Source organism: Clinocottus analis, unplaced genomic scaffold, assembly GCF_023055335.1.
Source record: "Clinocottus analis isolate CAN_PGR_092001 unplaced genomic scaffold, fCliAna1.0.p SCAF_13, whole genome shotgun sequence".
Taxonomy (NCBI): domain Eukaryota; kingdom Metazoa; phylum Chordata; class Actinopteri; order Perciformes; family Cottidae; genus Clinocottus; species Clinocottus analis.
The window spans coordinates 12,786,770-12,808,429 of NW_027175854.1; the positions used below are offsets into that span (position 1 = coordinate 12,786,770).

Sequence of the window (21,660 nt, forward strand, 5' to 3'; positions counted from 1 at the left end):
ATTCTAGTCCATCCCAAATATGATGGATGGATGGAGTTGAGAGCTTAGTGCAGAGCAAACCGTCTCTTTGTGGAGCTGACTATGTGCATGAGGCCTCTGGTATGTCGAAGCTTCCCCAAACTGTTACCAAAAAGTTTAAAGAGCGCTGTCTAAAATATCATTATACGCCTGAGCATCAGGCAGTCACTGAAGTGAAACTCTGAACCTAGTCTGCAGCAGGCACCTGGCCTAAAGTACAGTATATGGATCTGGATGTTCACATACCTTTGGCCATATCTTGTAAGCGACGACCTTTCAGTCAAAAGTGCTTCCAACAAACACATCCTTTTGAAATGTATTCACAAATCCTGTTTTTACGACAAAAGCATGCACACTTTGTTCTATTCGGCGGTTGGTTCAATGAGTCAGTCTGGCATCCACCAGTTTAAATCCCATCCCATCTTACAGGGTATTTAAGAGTAACTTTTGCTGCAGTGTGTTTATCTGACCCTGAGTTATCTTTTAATTGTCAAGGTTACATTTTGATAAGCATCAAAGTGACTGTTGGCAGGAGTAGCCCAGCTAATCCACCTCAGCCCTGATGAATTTGCACTCGTTACTCACTCTGGAATAGAGAGCTATTCCAAAGCCTGCACTGTAAACATCTCGACTATGAATAGAAGACTTTCATTAAATGCGTTACATGGACTGTAGCACTCTTAAAAAAAAAACACAAAAACTTCTATCCCCAAGTGCCCTTTCTGAATTAGAGATGGAGTTCTTTGATGCAGCTCAAGCAGATAATTCTGATAAATGTGGATAACGGCATGAATCAGAGGAGCTTCGTGGATGTTACTGCATTTTAAAAATATTTTTTACATGAATGAACATCTTTGTGAAGAATCCCTTAACTGTGTTAGAGTTGATATGTAGTGAACTGGGAATTTTACTATCAAATTAGTTAAAAAGGACACTGTTACTAATCAGCTGAAATATCCAATATATATTTATTGACGATGGATTTCTATGAGTCACTAGGGATTGTGCCGCATAGTATTTATTAGAATAACTAAACACTTTAAAAAATGACCCCCATTTGATGACAATGATATAACTTTTATTTGAGTGTTCCATTCAGAGGTAGCTTCCACACGTGTTTGGCTTAGCTTTGCAACAACACGGTTAGTTTAGGTTCATCAAAGGCACCTTGGAACAGCTGCTAAGATGTCGTATTTGCGTATTGTTTGTGGAGTTTACGACTTCAGTACTTTTTGGGGTATCCGCAGCACAGAGTATAAATTAACAACCGTGTTGTGACACCATGCAGCAATTCAAAACTTGCTTTTTTTTTGCCTTTTTGTTGAAAAAAGCAATTCTGAAAACTTGTGTTTTAATTTCTGAAAGGAAGGTAAAAAGGGTCGCGCTTGATCGCCCTTAGCCCTGTCTTGTTTGTACCCCGCAGTGCAGTTAAGCACCGTTTAGGTGCACAACGACATTCATGGCAAAAGTCCTGTGCTTGCTTGGTGTTGAGTGACGGACTCGTGGTGGCACCTTCATGCCACCACAAGTTGGAATCTTGTAAAGGAGGCATGAATAAAATAATTTTAACTTCCTGCTACGGAGACAAAGGCCGCGAATGGTTATTTGACCCCTTTTTTCTCGTCAACAAGTGCTGTTTTCTGTCCAGAGCGAAGTGGTTTGTCAGGATGTTGAGGTGACTGGGAAAGAGCTATTACTAGCAAATATCTATCATTGGCAGTATATTTAGTTGGTAGCGATGGTTGATTTAGTCAAGTAGCCCACTTACTTTGCTTTCATTTGATCCAAATAGTGAACTGAAACATCACGCTGTTCAAGGTAAGACCATCATGTGGAATTCTATGTTTACATTCCAGAGTGAGTCAATTAAAAATGTCTGATGCCAGAACAGTTTCTCAATAGACGTTCCAGAAATGTAATATATCATGAATCTTTAAAAAAATAAAATAAATTTAAGTAGGTTTGGAGCAGCTCGCCAAACCATCCGGGCTCAGAGATAATTTGTTCCAACCAGTTTTGCACTGCGGAGCATTGAAAAAAAAAACACTGACTGAACCTCTGTGTTTAAAGATGCTGCACCTAAAGGATATGTGGTGACTAGTTCTCAAATAATGTTGTTGTTGTTTTATTTATGTTGCGTTTGCTTCATGGGACATGATGAATTTGTGAAAGGACCATCAAACATTAGTCTCTCTAAATGTAGAAAGACATTTACTGCCCCGAGCAAGTCTGTTACTTTTGAAAATGGTGTGACCATTTAGCCCATCGATACAGGATGTGATGCAACACCCGATGGGTTATGAACGCTGTTGAGGTATTAATAGTAGAACACCGCCAGCAGCACTCGCAAGTTCCCGTCTTATCCAGATAGCTTGGTAAGCCTTCATCCTGGAACAAGTTTGATCTTGAGATGTGAAGGTCAAGGACAACATCAGTCTCCTCCACAGATTTTGATATACTGTGTGTAGTTGTTATGTGCACGGTGCAGTCAACCCAGCATTGTAGCAGGAAGGAAACACGGTTCGGCTTGTTTTCTAGGGCTAGTTTACAGCGAAAACTGAAACCCAAACACGGCCTTTCCTGATATATACTGTACTTATAATCATTTCTATTATTGAGATAATTGTGAATATCGTTTATCATAGAAGTGAGAAATAAGAAAGAACACTCTCACAATGTTGCTTTTTTATTTTGTATTGATCTTTATTTATCATAAACTTTATGATTTTTTAAAAACTTATTTAATCTATTTTTTTCTCTATAAAGGATTTTATAAATAAATAAAGGTTGTCAGGTCAGTTTGCACAGCTAGGCTTCTTGGGTCATGTAGGGTTCTCAAATGGGTCAGTAGGTTCAGTCAGGTCTTTATGTGGGTACAACCTGGTATCTTGATCAAAATGAGGTTCTCCACTGTGTCCCTTGATATTAGCAGGATGCTTCTCGTCCATGGTCACTTCCTGCGGTCAGTCGCATAGTCTAATGATAAAATGGTGAAAAGCAGTCTCCCTTTCCCTGCTCTTATCCCCCCCCCCCCCGGCCCCTTTCCCAGTCAAGTAGTTTGTGATGAAAAGCTAGTCTCCTTTTTGTCTCAAGGTTGTGAAAGAGAGCTCCTATTGTGTTCCACAGTCAGAATACTTTAGAGCTTCATGGTAAATGAGCAGGTTGGTATTAAGAGTCGAGCCTGTTTCACCACCACAAAATTACTGTAGATGTGCACGACCAACCGCTACACACTGGGATTTAATTAGTCGCTGTCGCTGGCTCACGTTCATAGTGGCTGCACTGTTTGGTTTTTGAACCAGGGGAAATTGCTTTTGGACGATGAAAATTGGGGGGCGGGGGTTGTGGTAGTTGGAAGGTCATGGTGACCCTGGTGTTTCCACTGTATCCGCTCTAACAGGGAAGAGTTTCCCCCCTCTTTGCACCCCGCGTCCAGATCGAAATGTACAATGGAAATTCCACTGTACAAATTGACTGTTGCCAATGGACATTTTTTTCACAGCAATCAATGAGTCAGTCAGCGTGCTGTCAGGGCAGTTAAAGAAACTGAGTGCCACTGCATTTCTCCGACAAACACGTCAGGTTCTTCATCTTCTTCATGTCCCCCCTATAGAGGCAGAGACGTAAGCGCCACAAGTAGCAAAGCAGGCTTATATGGTGGGTTGGGCCATTACAAGCAGGGACCGGCCCGATGTGTCTTGCTTCTAGTCCTATGGAGTAACTAGCCCTGGATCAGGCAACAGTGGCCTGCAGCAGTGTGCTGTAGGTCTATATTGACCCATCAAAGAGGGGAACGCAATGACAGGGCAGATTTATTCAGTCCGGAGTAGCCAAGCAGAAACGCACTGTGCTTAAATATTGATGCCACCCTCGGTGCTGATCTGGTGGGGCAGCTCCACTGCGTCTGATGCTGCAATCTGCTGTTGTCATTTCTGGTTACTTGGTTGAGCAAAGTTAACCCCTCCCTCCCAGGCCATCGTTTTTCTTTTTTATCCATTTAGTCATTTCAGCATGATCTCCAATTACATCAGGACTTGGACCGAAGAGAAACGCCCAAATTGCTCGACAATCACTCTTTTAATTTAAATCGATTGACTTTATTTTACTTTAGGAACTGACAAATTCAGCAACGATCCATCATATAAAATAACACATCCAGATACAAAGCTAGGACATTGAGTCAAAGCCTACAGCTCTGGGAGATCCTCCCATAGCACTATTTTTTGGATAAACGATTCCTTTTTATCGTCAATTTAAAAAAATGGTCTGCATCCGGCACCGTGTAGCAATAAGTTCAGTATTGCTACTAGAGAGCCGAAGCTGGGTCCAGATGCAACTGCAGCACTATCACTTTGTCGGTGACATTAGGTCCTGTCTACTCGACTCTGGAAAACAGCCATTGATTCTCAGTGCTCAGTAGGTTTGTATCTTCCATGTGAAGTGGATACAAGCTCGGACGTCTTCCTCCTTCTGCGGCATTAGCACACCAATTGGTCAGGTATCACACACGCTGCACCGATCAGAACAATGTCCCCACATCTGGAACTAAACCAATTATGTACTCTGTCTTCCCCACAGTTCCAGTTTGGAGCATGTGAGTTACCTTTGAGTGTGTGTGGCCCTCATTCACAACCTCATGGGATGTGATGTGTGTTACTCTTAACTACATCACTGATTTTCGCAGTAATTGGCCGTGATAGAGTTCATTAGTTTCCATCTGACAATGAGGTTGAGCTGTACTGAATGTCATTGTTTTTACATCCAAATTCTACAATTTCAAGAACAAATAAGCTGTAGGATAAACCTGAACTCGTTTATATGTTTTTATGTATTACTATAAAAAGAATCTGCCTATTGTAATAGGCAAACACATTGTGAGTGGTACCGGCACTTAAGTACATTTTTATGTACTAGTATTGAAAGATTTCAAAGGATTCCCAGTCAGGCCTAAGTAAGTATCTGATTCCCAGAGAAGCTGTAAAAAGAGATGCACCTCTTATTTAAACTGTCATATTTACTATTAGCTGGATGAAGTCCCTAACTCCAGTTCATTGTGTCAAGCATAACTTGTATTAGTCTATTTAGGACAATCTCTTGTGCTTTTTTACGTAGAACCTAAAATAGATACACGGTGGATTTGAGTATTCCATTCTGGATCTCAAAGGTCAAACTGCTGAATGTCCAGACACGTGTCGAGTGGACTGATTCAATCAGGTCATTTCTGATAAAATTTGAGTTTAAGCTTATGCTTACACCCTCATCACCCCCATGAATGTTGGCGTTTGTGAAATCAAAGCTAAAAAAAGAAGACGAAACAGAGAAAAACAAGGTGCCAGCTGCTCTGAGTACATGTTGCCTGACAAACAGCGAGGTACAGCTGTTGAGTTGTGCGACTCTTTACAGGAGATGTTGTGAGCTCTTGCACAATGGACGCGTTTGTCTGGGTGTTGCGTGTTATGTTTTTTTTTAGCCATCTCCCCCCCCCCCCCCCAACACCCTCTGTTTCTACACTGCCCCTTCTCTTTGTTTTTGCTGTACAGATTGTACACAGAAACAGGAAGCAAAGGACGCCCTGGGCTTCTGGTGTGGCCTTTGACAGGAGAGGGAGTCCTTTTGTCTCAGCACCAGCCATGGCTGATGGCCTTACAGCTGTTGACACTGACACACACACACACACACACACACACACACACACACACACACACACACACACACACACACACACACACACAGGCAACAGCTTGTAAACCTCTGTGTGGGTTAGTGTGCTTTTTGGACCTGGCCTTCTTATCCTTACGTCCAAGTGCGTCACACGGGACATGATGTCAGAAATAGCACAGCGACTCCTCCCCCTCCCAAGACCATTTGTACCAGCTCACATGTACAGTAATTAAACTGGGAGTACAAGTTAAATTTTCCGTAAAGAAGCAAGAAGTTAACAAGTTGGATTTTAATCAACTGAGTAGTGGTTTTACCAATTTGGTTGTTGTAACTTGTTGGGTGTTAGGAGCTTTGCTCAAGGGCAACTCGGTGGATGGGCTAAGGCGTTTTTTTCGTTGTCCGGAAGAAATAAGTAAATTGTCAAGCCTGTTGACTCAAATAGATTTGTTTAATAGATTTGGACTCCATATTTCCAAACTGTTAAGGGTTTCCTTCCGGGATTAAAAGCGGGAGCCCCAGAATGTCCAGATAAGTTGTTGGAACCTGGAGAACCTCGCCTACGTAAAGCAGCTTAGCTGAGTTGTGGAATGCCGCTGTATTGCATCACGCTGCTAAGAACAAGAGAATGTTGAGAAACCCTGTGCTCGGTTGTCACGAAACAACGTCTGCATCCGCATCAGCAGCTTGAAGGGACTGGTAGCCTGTCCAGTACGTCTTCCCCCCTCTCCCCCCCATCTGAGCCAGTAGAGAGTACAGAGATCCCTGGTGGGCCGGCGGGCAGGTTAAACTCTATTAATTGTCAGTGCTTTAAACGGAGCAGTGGGTGTAAGGTGCAGCAGTGAAAGGGGATCAGCTCCTGTCGGATGTAGTCCACTTTGCAAACACTGTGCTTGTATTGACTAAACCAAACAAGCCCGGGATTAAAAATAATGGTTGGCCTGAGGCCAGTATAAAAGGCACACTGGGTCAATCGACTCAGGAGCCGACTGGACCAAAACCTGTAGAACATTTATGTTCTATAGGTTTTGGTAAGAGACCTTTAATGTGGCAAACATGCAACAGGGATGCTGTCAGTATAGAGCCACACAGGTTATGCTACGGCCCTTTATGAGCGTTGCAGTGGGTGGAAAACCGTGAGTTCCTTTTTTAACAAGTCTGTTTCATTGCTAAACATTTGAAGTATATGAGATCCAAATGAAACACTTGGGTGGAACATCTGGAAAACGTTGGGTTACAATAATATTTTCCAACATGGAAACGCACAGAAAATTCCCTCCTCTGCCTCCTCTGGAATTTTGTCCCCTTCGAGGAACACAACAGCAACGACCTTCATGATCACGTTTCCTGTTGCCTGCAGCCCGCGCCGCACGGATGGATCGATCGTCCGCCCCCAGCACTGCCAAACTCAGCACTTCTCAACAGCATGTGCTATTTCCACTTCGGGGCTCAGTTGGTCTCAGAGTGGAGTGGAGGGGAGGGGGTGTGAATGTTGACATCACTTTCTCACATGATAGCACCCCCCATGGCGTGGCGTAACAAACTCGCTTTGGCTGTTATGAATGGGTAGGACTGTGATAATGGAATAAAAACAAAGAAATACGCACAAAAAAAGCCAAACAACTGTCAAGCCAACAGAACCAACTGCGTTCCACACGACTGACTGGAACAAACGGTGAACCGGACATAAACATGATGATGATGATGATGATGATGATGATGATAATAATAATAATGATCTTTATTTATATAGCACATTTCATGCAGCCTATGTAGCTCAAAGCTGTACATTTAACAATAATTAAAAACAGAAAATCTTCCTTTTACATATACGTTACATTAAAGTGGTAAAAAGAAACCATGCATTTTGCACTTAAAATGTTTTTCAATTGATGAATAAAAACTGGAAAAGATAAAAATGATTAAATACATAAAATATGTGAAATGCATATTCTTTAAGTGATGCATGTCAAAGGCTACCGCTCTAATGATTTTGGGTCGCCTGTGGAGCGTGTGTGTGTGTGTGTGCGCGTGTGCGTGCGTGTATTGATCAAAGTCTAAAAAAGCGTCGGCGCGATCGTGCTGAAAGTAGCAGCGGTTTATTAAATCAGAAAGTTTCTGATTTAATAAATAATTTGGCCTGTTTTAAACTGTGCTTATTAGAAAAACTACTCTGAGCTAAAGGTTTTAGAAAAATTATGTCTTTGTTTATCATATTAATACAATTATTGTATGTGTACCAAAGCCTGTGTTTCGCACTGACACAAGTATCAAAATCTTTCCAAATGTGTCTCCACTCAATAATTAAAATGCCCAGTAGAAGACGGTGTTCGTTTTAAAGAAGCATTCTTCCCTTTGTTTAAGTTAGCCTTGCCTTTTTAAAAAAGGGGAATGAGTGCTTTCTCTTGTTCCCTTCAATTACATGCAAGTCAAGGTTCTTAGCTCCTAATTATTCACCTTGAACTTCTGATTCTCGGACAATGAGGGCTTTTGTCTGTATTTACATACCTCATGTCTGCAGAGCTGACGGCTTGTTCAGAAGGAAGCCATTTGACGCACCAGTCAAGAATGTTTGGAGGTCAACTTCCTGTGAGTGTGTACGTAGCATCATGGAAAATTTGCAGACATCCTTTTACGTATATGTGTTTACAAGCTGCCACATGTGTGCTTGGGTGTACACATATGCCCGCAATCTGCTGAATTTCCACTCAATGGCAAAATACTTCTTGGTGGCCTGCTTCTACAAAGCTCAGTCAACGGGGCACAGGAGCAATCGTGGCTGTGTCCACAAATAGTATTATTTTAGATTAACTTTTTGATACATTAAGATATTGCGGTTTACCTGGATGCTTTTGGCTTGAAAGTCTGACATCGTCAGATCTGTACTTCCATTACAGGGCCAATCCCCTTTTCGGACGCACCAGCTAAAGCCATGTACAGTAGATGCATACTGAAACCAATAAGGGGCCCATCTCTGCTTCCAATGCCAAACGCATGCACCATTCCACCCCAGACTAGGAGCCGATCCCCGTTCCCAAACCTCCCTCTCCATCCAGATTCTCTCCCTGATGCCGCTATCTGGTGGAGCAACAAAGCCCCTCACTGTGTTCTCGGTGCCTCACTCGTCGCCTCTTTCACACTCACGCCAGAGTCAAACAGTAACTCGACACAATTCATAAACAGAAGTCTCTGCATAGTCGGGCCAGGCCATTTTGGTTCTATCAACAGGCCTCACCGGGCTGCAGGGAATCCAACTCTGGGAGAGTTTCAGTGCAGTAAAAGAATAATGAAGTGAGTGGTGGGAGGTTTTTTCAAACAATGGTGAGATGTCTGAGACGGTGGACATCTGATCGTTCCTCTCAGTCCCCGACAGAGTCACGCAGGGAGGACGTGGACTGAAATAGGTATCTGAGAACCCATCAGCATCCGCTTGGCTCCAAAGATGCTTACCTCTGCAATGTAAACTAATATGTACATCGGACACAGTGCACCAAGGGACAAGTGAGATATTAACAAAAATTAAGTCTAGCGTTATTTAATTAAAACAAATATTTTTTAATAACGGCGCAATTTATTTCCTTGTCATTTAATTTGGGTTTTAACAAATAACTGCTGAGAATAACAAGTAAATCGTCATTTAACGTGTTCCTGTATGTAGTCTATTTCCACCCAACAATTGATGAGGAACAAATAAAAGGCGTCCTTATTGGAATCGTATTGATACAATTCTTATGTAATCCTATTTCCTATCCTCAGCTGCAACCACATAATGTTTGGTATGATTGCTTCATCAATAACTTAAACAATGAATCAATTATTAAAATAGTTTGTCTAACTTCCTGTTCATCAAGCAGAAAGCTCTTAAGCACTAAATATGTTGCTGATCTTATTTCTACTGGGCTTCCTGACAATAATCTGCGTCCCCCCTCCCACCCCATCTTATTTGAAGTGCCTGCTCTTCCAGTTTCCATGTCATCAGAAACCGTAGCTCATGTGTTTCAAGCAGTTTCGAAATGCCAAATTTACAATAAATAATAATTTGTCAATGGCACAGCAGCCCACTCTTCCTAATGCTCAGGATGCAGAGGTCAAATTTGATATACATATCTATCCCAAAGTTCTTTTTTTGTGTGAGTTTTCCCAACTCCTCGCTAAAAAAACCTCCAGCGGGTGGCATTTATTTCTGAAATTGTAACTCTCTTACACAAGCCAACAAAATACTCTGGAAAACTAAGTGGCAGCAGTGATGTCTGATTTTCCACTTTAACTGCTTCAGGCTCAGCGACTTACAGGAGCCTTATTTGTTTTCTGATTAGATGTGTTGCGTCAGTCCTGATAATTCATGATTATTCATTAGTACGTAGTCAGCAGAACATGCCAGCGTTTCTAGGAAATGTTCTGTCCTTCCTTGATATGTTGTTGTCAAGTCGCACAGGATGTGTAGTGTGTCTTGAAAAGTTGCTCAAAACCTCACTTGACTTTGATACGGTCTTTGTCCAAAGTGAAAGTTTGTGAAAGCCAATCCAATGAGTGTTATTTTTTTTGCGATGCCCGTGCGAGTCGCAGTACAGTTTGTACTGGCGTGCTCAGCTCTCGATGCGCTGTCATTGTTGTGCAAAGCCATCCTTTGTCTCTCTTCAGCCATGTAGAAGATGATTGCCGGCTCATCCTGTGTCGTTTGCACTGTTCTCTGCGCTGTGCTCTCAGCAGCTACAGCTCTCAGCCACACCAGATACAGTTATTGGGTCGAGTCAGAATCTCTACTTGATACCTGCCCGCCAGCTTGTAGCGCTGGTGTTGCACAAGAAGAAAGCCGACGCCGTGGAGCCGACTTCAACAGCTGATGGCTCCAACCTGTTCCTAACACGGAGCAAGCAAGTGATCTCGGAAACAAAGTGTCGGAATTGTCCTCATCTGAAATGTAATCCTTTTAGTGTCTGCTGAGGGAGGGAGGCATACTTTTTAACAAATTCATCTTCTATCTGGCTCTAAGGAGTGATAAAACATTTACTCTCTTTTAGCCATAGAACAGAGATACTAGAGGAGGCCGTCTAGAATCATTCAGCATACATTTATGAAACTCCTTTATTGTTAATCAGTAGGGCCGAAGAGGAGGCCGTGTATATCTCTGCTGTCGTCCTGTCAATAATAGCAACTTCACCTGAAGCATACCCTGCTTTAGGGCGGACTTACTTGAAGCTAGAGATTGAGACATAAACTCACATAAACTCATTTTTACAATGTTTACTGAGAAAATACATTGAGAGAAGTCATTTTCTCATAGACTTCTATACAATCTTAGGAGTCGCCCCCTGCTGGTCAGTAGAAAGAATGCAATTGAAAGATACTTCAGCATTTGTTTCCCTTGGCAGAACCAGTGGTTGCTGCCTGCTTTTGATGGCAGTAAAACAAATGGCATACATACACAGTAGTTCTTTCTACAGATGACATGATTCACACAAAGTCAAATGTTCAGGATACTATTACATTGCAAATACAAAGAGAGAAAAGAGAAATCTCTGAGTGGATAATGCTGGCTGTTCTCTTATTTAATTCTTCTAAGAAGAAAGACTGTGATGAGCGAAGTCACTTTGACAGCTTTTATCTCTACAATGTTCCTACTCCACCCACTGTTTCTGTTGCAAATCAACCCAATGGTTTCTTGCGGACTGTCTGCTTATGATGCATGATGTCGAACTTAGCCAGTGTTTCCACATTCCTGAGCTTCAACAACCTGAGCAGGGAACACTTTATAATGAATAAATGGTCAACTTTAAATAAAATGTTTATAGATGTGTTTAAGGTTTGCCGGTTTCCATTGCCGAGTCAGTTTGATATCCTGACCGAGTCCTTCAGAAGCATATTGGAGACCACTCTGTCTGCTTCTCTCTGAAATGTGATGATTTTTATTCAGTTAGTGACATTGTGGGCTCCATGGTAGCTCTGACTGCTCAATGGGGGAGCGGAGCGGGGCTTATCCAACAGTGAAATGCCCATTTATTAATAATGGTTGTTTAAAAAGTAACAACCGCTTGTTTTATAAATCAGTTGGAGGAAACTAGATATGTGTTCAATTATTCCTCCAATCATCTGTAGAAGAAAATATACCAGACCAGTACATAAAACACATACGTTAAGGAACAATGTTTGTCAGCATTGGTGATGATATGAAGAAACCGAGACAGGCTGACATAAAGTCTAAACCCCTTCTCCAAATGAACCAAATGGATGCTCCCTGGTTGATGGTGATGTCACACAAGGGCAGCAGACCTTGATTTTAGCGTTGCATAATGACATTAGCGGCATGACCTGACATCCCTCTTGGATAGGAATGTGTCCCAATGCCCAGCTGTTTCAATAACTTGTGCCAGAAGCTGATTTGATTATCTTTTGAATTGTCAAGCCAACCTACATAAGTATGCTGATGTTCAGTATGCTTTTGAAACCGTTTCAAAGCTCAGACATTTTAAGGAACTTCAATAAATCCCCCATGACCAAACCAGGCCTAGTTATAGTCTACTCTCATATTCTCTGAACATGGGGCTGTTTCTCCAGCTTCTCGCTTTGACCTTCCATCTGCATCTGCCAGAGTCCATTTACAGAGACTCTGCGCCATCGTTACGCAGAGCTGGATGATATCATTCCTACACTTTCAGCGGGTCACCCTCTCCAGTCTTTGGGTTCATGTTGGCTTGCTACCGAAGAACAATGGGTCAGACTGCAAATACTTGAAGTGAAATGACGGGGGTGTGAGTCATGCAGAGTCTCGTAGTGAGAGAACTCTGTCTGTGTCATTGGATGTAATAAGGGGTTAGGCTATTCTTTTAATTTCCTGTGTGTCTGTGTAGACTGGCTATCTTTTGGAATGATCCCAAGAATTTTTATATTTTTACACTGTTTGCACTGTTGGCCAGTCCCTGAGTGTACCTTTAGGGCTTGGCAATGTGTATATCCTACAATTGTCTGGTCTCCATTAGTCATTGTCCCAGAGGGATGGGATGGTGAGGACTAATGCAGGTACCTCATGTATTCTGTGCAATACACCCTAAGATATGAATGCACTCAATTACTACGACAGATACCCACTTTTCATTGAATTACTCATAAAAAAAGTTCTCTGCTTTAACAGAGTTTGTCAAGCATCTTGCTGATAACCTGAACCATGGCAGAGCACATTTGAATTGTTTTAATACCGGTCCTAATGCTCGCACATGCACTATTAATTAATTTGATTTCTTTACGCTATTCAGTTATTTAAAATCATAAAAAGAAATTGCATTCAATTATTATTCTTAAAATATCAAAAAATTCTAGCTAAGCAATTTATTCCCACTTCCAGTACTTGATGATACTCAATGATGTTTAATATATTTAGTCATAATTGGAACCTGCACTACCAGTGGAGGAAGTTGTGTATCGAGAGAGACGCCCTGTCCCATTTCAACACCAGCTTTGCTCCCCTTGCCTGTGCTCCACAAAAATAGTTCATCACCAATATGTTTTTTTATGTATCAATCTGAGACTAACTCAAATGCAAATTGTATGCTCATAAAAGTTGTTGTATTTTTCAGCAAAGAAATACCTTTCTCTCGTAACATTGCAGCTGTAAAAGGAACCCACGGTTACTTAAATGTTGATGAAATAATTGCTTTGTTTGGTGTCATAAGTTCCGATTTCAGTTGTTTCCTCTAAAACTAAGTATCCTTACATTTCGTTCTGACTGTCGAAAAGACTGATGATTAAAGCTCTTAAACAGGAAAGAAAGTGTCCAGAGCCAGTTGGACAGACCCTGACGCGGAGAGGAATTCTGGCTCCCTGCAGCCTGTCGAGCTGCCAGGGCCAGATTGCGGCAGTGTTGTTGCCGAGTCCTTGAGGAGACACGGGCAGGGTGTTAATGTTGACAGATAACCTAGGTGAAGTGATGATGAGTGATGCTCAAGCCCTCCTCTCTCCCTCCCACGACTCAGCTCTATACATCTCAGGGGCTCGACGCTGTTGGATAATTTATTACACCTATGTATGCGGCAATTGTAACTCAGCCTCTGTGCTGAGAGATGTTCATTCCCATTTGTTTTCATGTATCCTCTTTATCTTACCATACACACTGGCCAGGTTTCCATTCAAATCAATCGCAGGTAGGCGAACATTTGAAAAAATCTCAAAATGTTTCCATCTGTTAGTGGAGATAAGCAGCAGGTAGCACCAGTTCTGCAGAGAAAAGCATTCGAAAATCAGGGAAGAATAGGAGATGACGTAACTTAAGGAGCATTAGTTGAACCAAACTAGACCAAAGATATAAACTTTTCCACTTCAGCCAAGATGGAAAACCTTTGCGCATTATTTGATGATGATTATTTTCTTTTTAGCCTTATTCAGGTTTTTGTAAGCACAAATTGAAAATGCGTGCCAGCGCACCCTTAGAGAAGTATAACATTCTGTTGGTTTGTTATAAAACTGTGGTGGGCCAAAATAGACCGTGGATTGTCGTAAAAGTACGCATCAATAGAAAGTGTCAATTTATACAATTAGTCAGTGTTTGCTACTATTAGGATATGAACATTACTGTCCTCATCAGTGGACATGGATCCTGAGGGCATGTGCATATCAGTGCAGATCAATGGTCCACACAGCTTGCCAGAACTACATAACCACACTTCCTCTCCTTTGCTGTAAAATAAAACTGTGCTCCACTGGATCCATAACTCCAAGGTCATCCATATCCAAAGAAAACTGTCTGATTATAATATTATTATAATAAACATTTACAAAATTCACAAATTGGAATAAAAGTCCTACATTCAGAAGATCGACCAGAAGTGTTTTATAAGACTTTTGACTGTGATGTCTGCCAGTTTTTGTTACTAATCTCCTTCAGGGTTTTGATGACCGTTAAGGTAAAGGCAGATAAGGAGCTTTCAGTAAATGCTTTCATGCTACCCAAAAAATCTATGTCCTACCATGGCTCGAGTTCAAACCATAATACTTTTAAAAAAACTGTCAAGTACTTCCAACATCAGCTGTCTGTTCAGATTGTTCCTTATTGACATCGTTACTGCTTGGGTTCAGTCTTAGCTTATGATTTGGCTTATTTTACATAATACAAAGTTTTTTAGATTGGGTACTTTCTAAGATATTGTCTGAACATAACCTCTTCGAGTCCCTTCCCTTTGGCAGGAGGCTGAGGTCCATCAGGACCAAGACCTCCCGCCACACAAACAGTTTTTACCCAGCAGCAGTCGGGCTCATCAACAAAGCCCGGGTCCCCCACTGACTGACTCGGTTTCCCCCTGGACCTTCCCATCTCTCCCTTCTCTCCCCTGCACATCTCTCCACACCGCACATTTAAAGTCACTCGCCACTTTACCTTCACCTGTCACTTTCAAAAAATAAATAACCTCATTCCGTGCACTTTACTTTACCTCTATTTTTTTTTATTATTATTATTATTGATCGTTTTATTTTTATTTTAAACTTATATTTACTGCATCCTTATTTACTTATCACTTGTTTTTATCTAAATTTTTATACTTTCACTTTGTATAGTTAAATGTTCTTTGTTGTTGCTGTTGTTATTGTTATAGTCACTAATATGATGCACCTTCTGCCATGACAAATTCCTCGTTTGTACAAACTTACCTGGCAATTATACAATTCTGATTCTGTACAAAGTACAGAATTTGTACTGATTCTGTACAAAGTACAGAATCAGTACAAAGTATCTAAACTTCTCCAGTCAAACAATACCTCATATGGATAATTGTTGTGCCATTTAATGCAACTTGTGATTAGCTCACTCCTGCAGAAACTACAACCCAGACAGCCTGGATTGCCTGCCTGCACATGGGACTAATGGTGATTAGCAGTCAGCTAATGGCGCCAATAATGTCAATAATGCTGACAAAGCTAACAGTTTGACACCTGGGGGGGAACTGAATGGTGGGTGTCACGCTTCTGTAACAGGGTTGTACTGCCGTTGGCCGAGGGGCGGTGCTATCAGCGGCTTCCATTCACATGATGGGTATCGAATGAAGTGCTCTACTGATATCACTTTTATGGTACTGGTTGATGTCGTCATTTTTTAAACATTACCCATCGTTTTGTTTATCTTGTGCACTCTCATGAGCATCGGCACTATCCCTCCATTGGTGTCTCTCTATTCCACTAATCTAGAGGCAGCGGTAACACACGGAGGTACGCTGCAATGTTCCCGCAGAGACTGAAAGACAAATGCAAGCTGGTGAACATGAATGTAACTGGATTAAAAATGCATGAAGAATGGGATGGTTTAAGAAAACAAAAGTTCTCAACGTGTTTTTTAGACACGGAAACATCCAATGTGTTTTGATGAGAAACACTGACTTTTCTTTGACAAGAGAACTCTACAGAACCTCTATAAAATTAGCAAATTAGCATAAAGAACAAAATGGGGTTAAACATTCTTTTATCTTGCAAAGCAGCACGCCTTGAAAGATGGCAACATGGTCTGTTCTTTTGTTCAAACCCTCACTTCTATTGTGACTTACAATATGCATAGCAGGAGGCTTAATTAATGTCCCCTAACGTTATGCCATGGAAATGATGCGAATGACTCTTTTGTTCAGCTGCTTGTAAAGGATGTCACTCAGAGTTGTCATGCTGTTAGGCTTATTTTTTTATCAGATGCCCTTTTTTTCATGTGCAATCTTCCTGGTCAGCGGAGGGATGCTAAACACCAGAAAAAGATTGGTGTGCAGACGTCCTGTGATCGCCCTAAGCTCGTTACGAGTGCTGTAAATGCAGGAAGGAGTGTACGCTGTAAACCCAAAGTCCTGTGCGCAGGAGGGAGGCTTCCTGTGTTTGAACCGCTCGTAGTAACACAAGGACGGACATGCTCCGTCACTCTGTCTGCTTTTTAAAAAAACGGTGTCGGCAGTCTGACAGACAGTAGCTTTCCTCACATTTACTTTACATGGTAATATTTGCCTTCTAGATTCTAATTTCCTAATTTGTCATTCTGTGGGGTTTATTGAAAGTAGCCCAGCTGTACTTGTCCTATATTGCCTTTTTAAAAAAAAAAAAAGAGCAGTCTTTTGAGAGCTACAATGGCAGTCTTTCTTCGGTGACAAGGTCAGATTCTGACCTTGAACGTGTGTGGTGTTTTTCCCCCCACAGCATGTACAGTGAAACCAAACTCTGAACAAGCCCCCACGTGACTCTCAATACACCAGATGGAAGTATTGATGTGGGAAACGTTTCAGTTGGAAAAATGAAGTGTTTCTACAGTTTGTCGTATATTTAGAATTTATTGGCACTTTTACTTGATTTTTCAAATTATATTCTTTCAGGAGATATTAAGGCAGAAAAGGGAAGTGAGTTTTGGCTCTTGGTTGCATGATTGACATTGGTCCCATTTTCTCCACTATTGGTTTTGCTTCCTTGTCCCACTAGAGCCACACACATACAGGACTCATCCTCCTGGACCAGAGTCCAATGCGCTGGCTCTCACCAAATCTAAACATGATTCAATGTTTTTTTTCCTGTTTATTTTAGGAGCCCTTTGAGGATGGGTTTGCCAATGGGGATGAGCTCACTCCGCCCGAGGAGGCTGCGGCTAAGGAATCAACCGACTCCAAAGGAGTGGTCAAGTTCGGCTGGGTTAAGGGGGTGCTGGTGAGTCACTTTCAGAATGCAATGATTTATTACAAATCCTGCTTTCCTTTTGTCATTACATCTTTTTTATTTCAACTAGGCAGATTAATGTGTTAATCTAGCGTTAATCTGGCAATCCTTTAATGTCATTAACTGTTTGATCATGCGTTAACTGCTTTAAAAAAAAATTTTTTTGGCCCTTTTTTTTTTGTGCATTGGGAGGGGCTTCTTGCTTTTAATCTTTCCAGACGGCATAGTTCAGTCACAGTAGTTCAGTTCAGTTACAGTCTACCAGCAGGCTCCGCAACCAGATTGAAAGTTAATTGCGCATGCGCAAAGCTCCCGACCCGGAAGTCTGATCCACTATGGCAGAGCACTTTAAATCAGTATCACCTTTGGATCTTTACTCTTCTCTCAAAGAGAGAACTTTCCACACATCAGAAGATGTTCAGTGCTCTTGTTCAAGCAAACACAGACTGCACTTTTCTCCATGAGGAAGAAAAAAACTGAACTGAAAACATGAAAAGCACTTACTACTTTTGTATAAAGTAAATCAATTGCTGGTCTTTATCTTGCAACAGACTGGACATGGACAAAGGAAGACATGGTTTGTCCCTCACAAGGACAGTACAGTACCTGTTCAAAAAAAAAAAAATATATATATATATATATAGTGTGTGTATATGTATGTCAACTTGCTGTTGCTCCAGAGCGCCTGTTACATTGTTTTGATAACATTACTTTAAAATAAAAGTCTGCAATACACTAGTTTTTACTTCATTAATGAATTTGGCGCATAAAGTGATTAATTGCGATTAATCGCAGTAAAATCTATTTTTTTTCAACTTTGCCCAGCCCTAATTTCAACATGTGAGGACCTACTAACAGTCCAGAGTTGTCCTCTTATACTCTGAGCAATTTTCTAAGGAAAGACTCAGGTCAGTAGCCAGTGTAAGATGGCAAAATGGAGTTATAGAATATTTCCACTAAAAACAGAAGCTAAATGTTCCTTTAGGTTTTGCTGCCTGCCTACTGAAAGAGAAATAGCTTTCCCGTTTGTCCACTTTACCAACGGTTCCAGTTGAACTCAATAAAGTGGATCACAGGTGATAGGTGTGCCACTCTGTTGATGATTTTGGATCATGAGTGTGAATGACTTGTGGTTCAGATGGTGGGTTGGTGGCGGTTTAGCCACTGAAGAAGGTACTCCCAAAAGCCTTCGCGGTGTGGTTCACGATGAGGTCTGTTTGACACACATTTCATTTTATTGAAGTCAGCAGTCTGGATCTTATCATCCTGCTTTTATTTTGACAATACTGACTTCCTCTCTAAAACAAAGCTTGCACTAAGCCTGGTTTTTCTTGGTTTATAAAAGCTTTTAATAAGGAGTGTAGGACATGTTGAACTCAATTTCTGTTGTAGTTTAGTTCAGAACTTAATTTTGTTTAGTTTTTTGATAAGTTTGGTTCTAACAACCAGAAATAATGTGACAGTCCCGGAAAATAAAGTCATAACTCGACAAGATAAAAGTTATGGAAATAAAGTTGTAATTTGTCAGTGGCGCTAATGAAGTCTAGATCAGCACAATTGCAGCACAATGAAGTCACATTCACACACAAGGTGGTGCGTTGCATCATTATTGGTGCATCTTCACCCAAACTGTGATCGTGAACTCAGAACGAATAAAAAAAAAAAGCAGCATTGAGACAAATGTATATACTCTCAGCATGCCACTTTTTCCTCATCAGTTCTGCTGTCCAGGTTGTGGATTATTTGTATGGAGGGCAGCTGCCTCTCTCTGACATAGCCATGTGCAGCTGCAAATTTATATAATCAATTTCAAATGACGGTGGGAACCTTCATCCTATGCACTGGCAGTAACCGGCCCTCCTCCCTGCAGGTCCGCTGCATGCTGAACATTTGGGGTGTGATGCTCTTCATCCGCATGTCATGGATCGTGGGTCAGGCTGGAATTGGTAAGTGTGTGTGTGTGTGATTCATATAATGCGAGTAATAAAGGCAGTGGGTTTTGAATACGCAGACACAATTTCAATGTTTTGAAATGAAAGAATGCTTTTTGATGAATGTACAAATAAATCATATCTATATAGCTCTCCTATCTGCATGGAAATATCCTGCTAGGGAGAAGTCAGAGAAGATGTTTGTTATTTGGGTCAATTAATTACTCTCCCTGTGTTACATTGAATCCCGGAGAAAACTTTTTTTTTTCTTTCTTTTGTTACTCGTTTTGATACCCCTCTTCTCACTGATGTTAAACCACGCTACAGAGACTCAGTCGGCGGGTCGGGAGCCTGTTTGATACATAGCCAATGTTTTACTTTGATGTGGCAAAGACTGCACGTAACTGACAAATTCAAACGTTGCCGTGCTGAAAAGTTAGCGAGCCAGTGTGACACGCAGCCCTTATTTATTGACATTCTGCTGCTCGCTGGGTGGCCATTTCTGACCCTGCGTTCAACACGCCGTGTCAGTTATTTTCTCTCTTCACACACAACACAACTTTCAACTGTCCCTGACCCCTTTCCCCCCCACAGCACTTGTTGTTAATTCTCCGCTTTGATGTGAAATATCACCACAAAGTGACACATGTGGCCATCGTCACTGCAGTAGCTCTCCTTCGGGGCCGTGCCGTTACTTTTCACGGAGCTCTCTGAGTTCTTGGAAGGCCGACGATAAAACTGTTAACGGTGTTGCACATTCTTTTCATTTGAGCCATTCATAAAGGTTATACTGTGTTTTCCCTTTTTTGTTTTCCTTCTCTACAGCGCTTGCCTGTTTGATCGTTGGCATGGCCACCGTAGTGACCACCATCACAGGCCTCTCCACGTCGGCCATCGCCACCAACGGATTTGTACGAGGAGGTACGCATAGCTTTCTGTAGACAGATCACAAAGGCAGAAAACACCAGGGACTGGCTTTAATCTCTCCCGACTGCGTGGTGTGAAACCAGGTGTGGCTTCAACCAGCACGGACAGCTGTCACTCATGTATCACAGTGGAGTATTGTCTGTGCAGCTGAAAAACGGGTTAAACACTCTCTCAGCCATCTGTTATTGACTTTTCACATTTCAACACTAAAAAAAGAACAGCTAATTCCTTCTGTTCTGCTAGAACAAGCGGAAAACTGACGTGGTAGAGACGCTGCGCTACTTGACTCTTGTTGACTCAAGACGCAACAAACCTAACTTGAGGTCTCCCGATTAGCTTTATCTGAAGCTTTCATCCATTTCACATGGTCCCATGGAGTTTACTCCTAAACAGTCCTATGTTTCATTAAACAGCTGCCAAGCTCACATATTACCAGATGTATGACGACTGACTACGTGATGTGGATGAAAACTAAAGGAAAAAGGAAGCACGTGGACCCTCGTTGTGGTGGTTGGTTCTGCTTCTCAAATATGTGGTGGTTGGTTCTGCTTCTCAATTATATGAAGTCACTGGAGATCCGAGGACAGAACGTTCCTGGTGCTCAGCTACTGGTGAGAACATGGACTGGGAATGCAAATAAATCCTGGGATTCTGATTTGATCCATGGGTTTGAGGCTTTGCCAAGCAGTTAAAGTTATTGTGCCGTCAAGTGTAATATTTTCCATCTTGATGATTGAAGTGAATAGTAGAATTACCCTGGACCCACCAGCTTTTGCAACTTGCACGCATTTACTGGCGAACACTGCCTCGCTGGACGATGTCACATTGCTTTGCAGCCAAAGTTGAGCCTTGTTCAACTTTTTTACTTGGCTGCTGATTTTGTTTTGATGCAGTGATCACATGGAAATGAAATAGGGAGCCGTGTTCTTTATACTGCATTATGCTAGCCTCTTAAGTCACACAAATACAATGTTGCTCCCTGATTGTAAATGTCTTTCCTGCCATTATCATCACATTTCAGGGAATGCCTCCATGCACAGTGACTTAATTTTTGTTTATATTATGCAGCCGATTTAAAATGGGATTCAGAGTAGCGGTGTCACAATTCTGATTCTCAATCTAAACGTGATTGAATTTCAGCAGGATCATCGACTCTCTCTCTATAATTAGTTTCTCCTCTTGTGTGCGTTCAAATTTGATTAGGCGTCAAGGGATATTTGAGATTTGTTCTAAACAATCGTGGTATGGGTAACTCACTAGTAATCTGTAATGATTTAGGTCGTTTGATCAGATATTTGTTAGCCCTTGGGGACCAAATCGAGCTCCATTTGTGCATGGGGACATCAACCCAATTATTCAACTTCAGTCTACCAATGACAACCATCTACTCTATAGATCCTCCTGGTAACTCTAAGCTCTTTGTTGCAGGCCGGTAGCATGCCCTGCCCAGCGCTCTCTGGAGCAGTTG

At 41.7% G+C, this 21,660-nt stretch overlaps 1 protein-coding gene across 2 annotated transcripts in view; it reads left to right on the plus strand.

The window, feature by feature from the left end:
• Positions 1-21,660, plus strand: part of slc12a2 (solute carrier family 12 member 2) — a 54,037-nt gene that overhangs the window by 1,467 nt on the left and 30,910 nt on the right. For both annotated transcript variants that reach the window (XM_068574542.1, XM_068574543.1), the window contains exons 2-4: positions 17,206-17,325; positions 19,205-19,280; positions 20,091-20,186. In XM_068574542.1, the coding sequence (XP_068430643.1) occupies positions 17,206-17,325; positions 19,205-19,280; positions 20,091-20,186 (292 nt within the window). The remainder of the gene's footprint in view (positions 1-17,205; positions 17,326-19,204; positions 19,281-20,090; positions 20,187-21,660) is intronic.